At 31.0% G+C, this 11,416-nt stretch overlaps 1 protein-coding gene across 1 annotated transcript; it reads right to left on the minus strand.

The window, feature by feature from the left end:
* Nucleotides 1–3,517: 3,517 nt before the first annotated feature.
* LOC108321778 (indole-3-pyruvate monooxygenase YUCCA6) lies at nucleotides 3,518–7,325 on the minus strand. The gene is made up of 4 exons (XM_052877115.1): nucleotides 6,143–7,325; nucleotides 5,161–5,409; nucleotides 4,562–4,684; nucleotides 3,518–4,442 (listed from the first exon to the last, which is right to left on the minus strand). Exons 1-4 carry the CDS (start codon nucleotides 6,827–6,829, stop codon nucleotides 4,218–4,220), a joined length of 1,284 nt encoding a protein of 427 aa, XP_052733075.1. The 5' UTR covers nucleotides 6,830–7,325; the 3' UTR covers nucleotides 3,518–4,217.
* Nucleotides 7,326–11,416: the final 4,091 nt, after the last annotated feature.

Consider the following 11,416-nt stretch of genomic DNA (forward strand, 5'->3'; position numbering starts at 1 on the left):
AAATATATTCAAGTAAACAAAGCCTGAAGTGACATAATTGAATCAGTTAACATATGTGGCTGGTGAATATAACATATTTATAACACCTGGATAGACCGTTATCTTTTATGAATCTAAAATTCAAAGGAATATTATGTTTTAAGGTTTTCTTATTTATTATGATTAGTTATTTTAATCTTTTATTAGCTGTCATAAAATGTGTTTTTAAAGCTAATATTATCAGCACCGATGTCTCCTGAACTCCCTATAAAAGTATACTACATACGATTTATGATAGTTTAATTTAATAAATAAGTTTAGCATATGAAAGAAAGGAGTGATGCATTATGATGTTAGTTGGTAGCTAAGTTGAAAGACAAGAGGGTAAGGTACGTATAAATTCTGCAACTCCGCTGTACCAATTGTTGATTTTGTTTTTGCGAATTAATTATTGCGTAAAAACGAAAGGTTTAGTTTGAATCCTGATAATTAATTTGGTTTGTTTGTTTGTGAAATGGAAGTCTGATATAGGAAGGCAGAGTATGTGATTGGGTATGCATCAGAGTCATTAATTAAATATAAATAGAAGATTAAAGGATTGAAATACGTGGTGTGAAGAATGATAAGGGGGAGTGTAAGAAATGATAAGAGGGTGGGGAATGAGAAGAATTTAAAGATGGGCCCAATCTGTGATTTTTTTAGGCAACATGTCAATTGGTATTTGGTAACCTCTCTTTTTCTTTTTTTTTTATTTCTTTTTTTGGTTGAATCAATTCTTCTGTTTGTTTTTATTAAACATAAATATGCACTGTATGTCTTCCATGTCTGCATCTGTCACACATTTATACCTTTGCCGTTTCTTCAAACATTAAAATCCACAACTTAACACCCATATGTTATGTCACACAATAATACATCACACAACTCTATGCATTGTCAAATTCTCGGACATTCTTCTTCTACATTATTAGTACACATCATTATTCTCTCTTTTTCTCTCACACACATATATATACATATATATATATATATATATATATATATATATATATATATATATATATATATATTTTGTATGCGTGTACCATTGCTCACTTCACAGTTGTTGCATGCATGCAACACACACCAAAAGTTACCTGCATTTCATGTGGGTAACTAGGTAATATATATTTATATATATTTAGTTTTTATTTATATAAATATGTTAAGGATTTAACTTAGATTAAACTCAAGTTACATGAAATGTTTATTACTATAGATAAAAACTATAACCGGTAAATAAAATATATATATATTTTTTTTACTTAAAGGTGCAGTTGTCTAAATCTTATTATTCGATTGTAACTTACATTACTTTCATATTATTGATACCATCTGTAACAAAACCGTCCTTGTTCTGAAAGGTTTTTTTTTTTCAAAATAAATTAAAATTAAACTCGTTGTTTTTAGTAAAGTGGCACGAAATTAAGAATGATTTTATGTTGTTAATAGAATATTTCACTTATTAAATCTCAAATCAACCATTGCTGTATATAATAAACACGTGTTGTGTACATTGATTGTGTTTTGTAAATAATATTTATTACAAATTTAATTATGTTATAAGCATTTCTTTTCATAATTATTACCAAAATATTACTGGTGCTATATATTAAATCAATAGACTTGTATTTCATGACTTGTGAATAAGTCATTATTTTACTATTTTTCCTGAATTTTAAAAAGGATATATATGTTAGCTTCTCTATCCCTATATATAATTATTAACCCTGTTTTTACCCAGTCGTAATTAAATGCTCCCAATTGAATTATTGACTTATGTTTGAGTTCCATGCATGAACATTTCCTTTATTTTGGTTATCTTTTTACTGTTTGTGAAGGATATTAACTGTGGAAGATATTTTTTATTTATTGCAAAACTGAATCAGATTTCTGAAATCAGCATTTGTCTGACTTAATGGTTGTTAACTCGGATCACTCGTAATATAAAAGAAAAAGAAAATATGTTGAAAAACTTTTTTTTTGGGTCATGACAACTCTATATAATAGTAAAATATCAAATTAAGTTATTTAGTTAAAATATAAATTCAAATATTGAATAAAAAGTTAATAAAAACTGATTATAGGAAGGTGGTATAAATTTACGCCGTTAAATATAACATTATAATCCATCCGTTTGTCAAACTCCTTAATTTTAACCTATAAAAAAGGGTGTTTAAATGAGTTCAAAAAACTTATTTTTGTGAAATTGAATCTACTTTCCTCTTTATTTTGTCAGTACGTCGTATTTAATTTTCATCTATTTTAAGTAAATTCAATACAGAATTATCTTAAGAAAACATATTATTGAATTAAGGGAAAAAATGTTTATAAATTACTTTAAATCTTCAATTCTAAAGAAGGCGAAACTTTTTAAGTGTATTAAATTAGTACATTAGTTCGACCACTTAAATAATCATGATACAATGTGAATACATAAAGAAAATCACAAGGAGAAAAAAAAATGAAGAAAAGATTATTTTAAAAAAAGAAGTGATTTATGAAAAAATATATATAAAAAAAATTGTATAGTCATTCTTTTGAGCATTATGAGGAGGCACCTAGGATGAATTATGAGTGATGTGGCTCCCTCCTCATAATGCTGAAATAACAGTAACATTATATGATATGACTGATCCTTTTTCTGACGAAGGGGTCATGTTGAGATGAGAAGTGTTGTGCTAAATTTGGACTAAAATGAGAGATATGATGTATAATTAACGATAGCTTCTTTAGAAGAATCAATTTGGGCATTATCTATCAATCACTGAGTCCTCACAAAGGAATAATAAACAAACACAATCATCCATTTCCACTCTAACCTCCCACAATTGACACTTTGACACTGCAATGACGTTGACCCTCCATACCCTGTTACACTTTTTTCTTTTTCAGGATCCATAAATATACTTTTAGTTTTCCCTTTTTCTTATTATCATTACAACAATCACTCAGATCATATCAAATCAACGTGACTGCCTATAGTTTTATCTACTCAACTTGCACATAACAGGTAGGGTTGTGTCACACTCTAGTACACTGCACATTTTCTGACAAAACAACCTATACCCATATCAAAATCAAACCCCTTTTACAACTTAAAAGGGATATGTTTTTCCCAACGACTAAAATAAACTCTTACTTACTGTATGATAGTTTTAAATCATATTGTAAAATGGAACATGTATTCATATTGTAAAAGGGTGGTTGCTGGTGATTGATGCGAAAAGCCACCACCACATATGGCTTGTTGCGTTCACTTCTCGTGGCTTGAATTGTCATGGGAGAGTCAATTTAATGAAGTTGGTGAGTTGGTAATAAATGTGATAACAAATTCTACAGCAATTCCCTGAAATTAATTGTTTCTGGCTGTTTCCAAACGCACATTCTCAAGCTTCTGCTCAAAAGCGAGAGTGGTCCTGATTCCTACTTGGAATGAAATCATTTCGACAATGAAATTGCATGGAAATGGTAATCAAAATGGTACACAATCTAGCACTTCATCCCAAGCTAAAACTTTTTTTCCCCTCTCGTTTCATTAGCTTTTGCTCTTTTTCTCCCAAGTTTACTTACAAAATACAGAAACATAACCCAAGCCAAACTTTTTAAGCGAACCAAAAAACAACACAAAATCTCATACTCTATTTTCCTAAGAAAAAGGGAAAGAAAAAACAAGAGGGAATATAGGTTAAACTGAAATCTCAGCTTTTTCAACCATTTCCTTTTACTCTGTTTTTCTCACTTTCTCTCTTGTAAGTCAAACCTACTCAAGGAAAAAAAAAATTGCAATGTACAAAACGTACATAAACCAAGGACCTAATCTAGGTCCCCCCCAACGAAAAATCCACCCTCTTTCTTTCTTCGAATTCAATTCAATTTCTTATTCTCTCAACTCCAAACGATTCCATCAAAATTAGGCTGAAGGGCATCAAAGTAAAATCCCAAATTTTGCATTTTGCCCACTTCACCCATGCGTGGGATATTTGAGGAGGAACATCATTTTGGAATTAGAATTGAACACATATGATAGCGTAATACCACCAAAATCCTCCGTTCCCATTCAAGTACCAACTTCAATCTCTTCCTCAATAAATGTCTTCTCATTTTTGCCTCTTAGCCAAACCCAAATTCTCTTTCTTCCATGAAGCTCTTCTCTTGTAATTTGTGTTTGCACTTAGCCAAAACCAAACCAGTGGCCACTATGAATTTGGTTGCGGCAAGTGTGAGCGCGCAAAAGCTGTTCGATGATTTGCCTCGGCTTCAAAACACCGTTCAATGTCTTGAGCTATTCTCTTTGCATCCATGGATGCACCGAGCAGTCCCTTTTTGGTAAAACCCACAGCATAGAGACCATTTTTACCTTTCCACCCATTCGGAAATGGCGTCATAGGGTACCCATCTTCCTTCGAGAACATATCTTCTTCCTACACAATTTACGTGCATTATTTTAGAATTTTTTGAGTCACTGAAATAAAAAAAAATAAAAAAAAAACATGTTGTATTTAATACAAGAAGAAGAACGGGTAAGTGTCATGTGTCACACCTTAAGCCAATAGGGCACATTGCTTTTGTAACCAGTCGCCAATATGATTGCATCATAATTCTCTGTCCTTCCATCCACAAATTCCACTGTGTGACGTTTAAGCCGCTTAATCCCTGGACGCACCTATACCAATTTTCAGTTCCACATTCAGATTTCAATTGCGCCTTCGTATCAAACAACCAATCTAACCAAGAAAATAATTAACCCCACCCAACGCAATCAAAACAATCATTAGCGATTTGAGATTTTGTGATTAGTGATTAGTGAACGCATTTTGTCGAGTAGCTTTCGGATATTTGTCATTAAACAATCCAAAAAATATACTCTAAAATAAAACCTTGTGCTTTCCGCGCACGATTTGATTGGAAACGTACAATGATTATGCAAAACCAAAATCTAAAGATGGGAACACAATAAGGGGTGGTTTAATTATTTATGCAGCACTCGATGAAAAGCAAAATAAAAGAAAAAAAAAATAATTAGGTAACAGCACCATTTAGAAAAAGCAAGCAAGTAAGTAAATAAGATGTTTGTTGCGGTGTGAGGAGGATTGAGATTAAAATGGAAAGTTGAAATTGATTTGATAAAAAGGGAAGTACCTTAATGTCTCCACCTTTAATCTTGGCAAGGGTACCCACATCTAGCACAGGGGTCTTTCCTGACATGTTTTTGAGTTCGAGGGGACCCAAACACGGTCGATCCAATCCCAATTCAGAAGTGTCACCCAGCATCAGCCATGACACCATTAGCAAGAATCGATCGACAAGTCGCATGGGTAACCATTTCAGCAACCACATGGACAACCCGAAAGTTGATTTTCCCAGCATCTCTCGTGGTAGGACGTGTACCTTAACCAAACCAAACACACAACAATTTTTCATCTTAGTCACCACAGTAACAAAATCAATAATGTCTTTTGGGAAAGCAGTTGCAAATATAGAAATAGGAGATAAAGAATTTGGTGCCCAAAACAATGGAAAAATCACTCATCACTCATCACACTCACACTCACATCTATGATGCGCATGCTTGATTAAATAATTAAAAAACCAGGAAAGTGCAAGATCGAGTTTTAGCTTTTAAGACTTGTGTTCATCAAAAGAATACTGTTTGTTTTTAGCAATCCATTGGAACTTGAAGCCGGGTGATGCAAAGTTTGTAATTTGTGTATGTGTGAGGAGAGCAAGAAAACCAAAATTTGTGGACTGAGTAATGAACTTCTTTATTGTTTTGCTTGCAAATTCCTTTTTTCTGATTGCAGTGAGTGGTGTGAGAGTTTATATAGGAACCGTGAGCATTATATTTTATGGAATTTTTGCATGAGAAAAGGAAAAGAAATTAAAAAACCCCATCTAAGGTTTTGCAAGCGAAACATGACAAAAGTCGCAACACAACAACACGAGATTTAAAAAGCGGAAATCAGAAAAGTGAGCGTCTTGTTGCGAAGGAAAGTTTCTCATATTAAATCAGAAATTAATTCCAAGTAAGAAGGGACATGAACTTTGGGAAAGAAAAAGCTTGTACATTTTTTTTTCATAATCATTTTTTATTTTTAGAGGGAAAGAGATTCGGAGTTCTTACTGTGTCTCTGACGACAAGTGAAGGAGTAGCATTATGGTTGCAAAGATCCAAGCAAACCTCCATGCCAGAATTTCCACACCCCACCACCAAAACCCTTTTCTCTCTGAACTCTTCTCCACTCTTATACAAACTCGTGTGTCTTATGGGCGCGCCAAACTCTTCAACCCCTTCGATATCCGGCACCACCGCCTCGGCATTCTCGCCTGTGGCCACGATCAGCCACCGGCACAAGTACTCCGTGGTGTTCTCCCCCTTGTCGGCGGTCTTGACCCGCCACAGCGCGAGTTTGGCGTCAAACTCTGCATGCTTCACCGTCTCATTGAAGGTTGGCTTAATCTTGAAGGTTTGCGCGTAAGTTTCCAAGTACTTGACGAACTGCTGCTTGGAAGGGTATGTGGGGAAGTGAGAAGGGAAGGGCATGAAGGGAAGCTCGCAGAATTGCTTTGGTAGGTGAAGGCGCAGGCGATCATAAGTCTTGAGCTGCCACAGAGAAGCTATGCAATTGGATCTTTCTAGAATCACGCTTTCGATGTTTTTCTGTCTCAGACACGCTGCTGCTGCAAGCCCCGATGGCCCAGCTCCTACTATCACGGGCCCTTCAACCCACACCGTTGTAGAAGACGATGCCTTGTTGAACAAAGGGTCATGCGCTTGCTTTCCCTCTATTTCTCTTATGCAATAGTCCATCAAGAATGCAATGAACAACCAACAAAACCAACCAAACAACAAACAACAAAACAACAATTCACTTCTATACCAGTATCTCACTCTCTGTACTGAACTTTCAGACTCAGAAAATGAAAACTGTATCTGCAATAACTCAGTATTTCCAAGAATCAGTCTTTCTGACCCCAGAGTCAGGTGAAGTTTGAAACACAAAGAAATGGGTAACAAGAAATCTCTCTCTCTCTCTCTCTAACTCTTTCTAGTCTTGGCTTGAAGAAGAATTAGGGTGAGTGGAATGGTAATTTTTTGGAGGCTTATGTAAAGAAGGATTACACTTGTGTGAAAAAAAAAAATCCCGTGAAAATTGGATGGATTAAGAGGATCTTATCCAGTAGCAAGAATTATAATTTCTTCTCCCACTAAGTGTGTTATATGGTTGAATATGGAAGAGAGTTAAGCGGGAGGATGAGCACCAACTACGGGGCTATATCAGCATTCATCACAGAGAGAGACTGAGAAGGATGGAGATATATATATATATATATATATAACATATATATATATATATATATATATAACATATATATATATATGTGTGTATATATATATTCCTATTGCATGATAGAAAGAATTTATATGGACGAAATCCAAGTGGTAAAAACAGAAGCAAAGATGGTAGGGACAATTTTTATATAATAGTTAAGTGTGTGTGTGTGTTGTTATTGAATTTAAGTAAATAAATGCACATAGTTTTGGTGGCAAATTAAAGTTGGAAATGAAAGGGAAATTTACAGATTTAACCTCGCATCATGAAGAAGTACGTCACTGTGTTCGTCAATATTGATTAGGGAAGATTTTGATTAACAGTGAGTGGATTGAAGAGTATGATTATTCGTTGTGAATTGGTTAGCAAAAATACGAGGGTTTGTTTTAAACAGAGAAAAATCTAGAAATAATAAGTTGGGGAATGTGGACTGACTCAGCTTCACCTGGGTCGTTCGTAAATTCTATCCAATATGTAACCACGCACTATATTTTCTCTCTTTTTTTTCTCACTCCCATTATATATAACAGATTCAAAATTTATACTGTAAAATCATTTTACCATTTTTTATACGAGTTAATTCATTTCTATTATTTCTAATTATAAAATAAAATCCTTTTATAATTACATTTCGGATTCTTTTAATTTCTTATAGTTTGATTTCATATATTCAACCAGTCATCTTCCTGTGATTATAAAGTTTTTAATTCCTGCAATTACAGAATTTTTAATTACTTCCTTTTGTTATCTTCGCTAAAAAAAGGGCATAAAATCAGACTCTATTTATTTCATTTTTTTATGTTTATTTATATTTTAAAATATTTATCATTAACATTTTATGTTTTTTTTTTTTAATTAGAAGGGATTAAGCTTGGTATAAGATAAGTTGGTTCATTAATTAAGACCGTATTTACTTATCGGGAAAGAAACAAACATGACGAGAATATACAAGAAATAAGTTGAAGAAAAAACAGATAAACAATAAAAGTAAACATTTAAATGTTTGGAAATGTATAAATATGCAAGAAACAATTTTAGTGAATAAATTGAATCAAACGGGTCGACAAGGGTTAAAGTCTATTCAAAATAAGCTAATATTTAAAAAAAAAAAAGTTAGAGTAATATTCGTTGTTTGTTATAACGACTTAAAAAATATCTATAAAAAAATATTTATCATTTTATTATATATATATATATATATATATATATATATATATATATATATATATATATATATATATATATAATATTATCGCATATTATTGAATCTTAAGCCTAAATATTATTGTATATTTGATTTTTATCTGTATTTTGAATGTTAAAAACTTATAGATACTATTTTTATCGGTGCGCCTAGTGAACCTTGCAGTAGTTTTTTACTGGTTCCAATTTTCAAAACATAGAGAAATAAAAATAAAATATTTTAAATTTTGTGTATTGATTTAATAGAAAATAAGAAATAAAATGAACAAAATATAAAAGACTCTTTTACTTTCTACCTTCTTTTATTCTTTAACCAAACAAATGAAAATAATTTTCTTTCCCCCATTCTCTCTAAAAGCTCCATTGAAAGAAGGTGTGAGCCAGTTTAATCTACTTAAAATTTTCACAATCTTTCCATGATTTGAACAGGAAAATCACTCATTTTGTTATCTTCAAATATAAAAGATATATAATCCTGACTAATTTTATCTCATTTTAAATTATTTATAAAATATATTTTAAGAGATATTTTATTTCCAATGACAATTTTTGGAAAGAAATTTTAACGAGTATTTTTAACGAATTTAGTAAATTGTATAATATTAAAGTAAATGGTGTTAACATTTAAGGTATATTTAATATTATTTAACTAATTAATATATCTCCTTATTAATGTAATATAAGTTGGATATTTAAAAAAAACACTAAGTGCATCACCAACATAATTTGCTTCAATATATAAATCTATTCTTTTATAAAAGTTTGAATCTATGAAGATGTGGATTTTAAATTTAATTTAATCTATAAAACCAAAGATAAAATTTATATCTATTTATATATAATAAATTCGTCTCCAACATAAATCATCATCATGCATGTTATTTATATTCAGCATACATTACTCACAATTAAGTAGGTTTTACACATTAGGACTCAACAGAAACACAATTTAGTTAAATAATTCGAATCAAAATATTTAATGATGTTGTCTCTTGTTTTGAAATGACTTCACATCTTGTTATGTTATGTGTTTTAATTTAATGATTGTGTTTTGAAATAAGTTTACATTAGTTGTCTGAATACTTGATTCATTAAAATGTGTTCTCTCTTTTTTAACGTGGCCAAATTCGATATCCAATGTGGATCTGTTTGTCCTTGAGGAAAAATATGGTGTGTTGTTGAAAGTGTTGTGTGCATTTATTTATGTTGTGAGTGGTTCAGTGATGATGATCATGATCACAGTGAAGTAGACACAGATTTCTTTGGATACAGATAGATAGATAGATAATTGAGAAAGTGTGTATGGTAAGAATGATAATAGAAAGAGAAAAAAAAAATACACCATTTAACAACTCATTTTAAAAAATGTTTTGATCATTAAAAAGCTTAAAATTTCTATATATAAAATAATAAAATGTGTGTAAAAATATATTAAATCTAAAAATAAGACGACCTAATATAAATTGGGCAGTGGAAGCATTAATGGCATAATTTTGTTGAGAGTAGAGAGTAGGTGAGACAGGGATAGGGCCTCTTCTCCGTAGTCCTTTGAGGTTGACAATTCTCACCCTAAATATTCTCACACTTTACTCTTCATTTCAGCTTTCCAATTAATTACTTCTGCCATTGTTTTAGGGTAGGCCAATTATGTGTTCTATTAATCAATCAACCCTTCAGTTCTTCACAAATTCTTAGATCATCCATTTTTGGAAAAACTATCATTTCTGCTTATCTCATGCCTCGAGTTCATAATGGATTCCAACAAACAATTGTTTTTAGAAATTTTAGTGCTGTAATTAAGATAAATAATATATAAAAAGAAAATTTTTAAAAAGTTATTGTTTTAAAATTTTAGATTAAAAATATAATTATGTATTTGTATATGATTAGCTAATGACTCTGGGATTCGTCATTTTGAAAATTTAAGTCACTTTAAGTCTTATACCTAATTCATACGAGATAATTGATTAATTGTTGACATTATCTTTAATATGTTAAGATTGAACCAATAATATAGTTGAAGAAAAATGTTTTTATCTTTTCTTTCTAAATGGTACCTTCTCTTTGACATGTTCTTTCAGTTCTATTACGAAGAATGCAATTAAAGAAATAAAGTAGTCTTGTAATGTCTTATCTTGATTCAACAATTTATGTGAAGAACTTAATCAACATATAAAAATGAAAATTCACAATGTATTGTATATAATTTTTTAGTTCATAAGGCATACCGATTCGTGAAGTGTTGATTGATTAATAAGTCGATCGTCTTGATTAGATTAACCGATAACTGGCAAGATCGACCGAATATAGAATAAAAGTCAGATTAACACTTAATCAATTATAACTAGGAATCAACTAATTAATGTTGATTGAGTCATGATTAAGCCATAAAAAAATAAAACTCATAACAAGTATCATAAATAAAGATATAAAATATGTTGTTTACACCATTTACTACAATACTTAACACCTTTTAATTGAATACATTTTACATATATCATTCATACAACGAATGACTTAAAAAATCAAATAAATAAAAGATAAAAATGGTATAAAATAAATTATCTAAGAATTGAGAATACTTTATTAACCCATATTAAAACAACTATCTTAAAGTTTTAGGATAAAAATAATCTTATTTATGACCTATATATCACTCAAATTCACAACGTTTCTAATTTCATACTCTATCTGTCCTTCAGAAACAATAATGCATGTGAAGGTGGTTCAATGTTTTTTTTAATAGCATGCAAAGGGTTTTTATAATTTGTTGGTTGTATGCCTATAGTTAAAATTAGAGTTGTATGCTATGCAACCTAGAATAAATGGATCCGTTTCATCCTTGCCAAATTAGTTTTTTT

This window comes from Vigna angularis, chromosome 4 (genome assembly GCF_016808095.1).
Source record: "Vigna angularis cultivar LongXiaoDou No.4 chromosome 4, ASM1680809v1, whole genome shotgun sequence".
In the NCBI taxonomy this organism is placed as follows: Eukaryota; Viridiplantae; Streptophyta; class Magnoliopsida; order Fabales; family Fabaceae; genus Vigna; species Vigna angularis.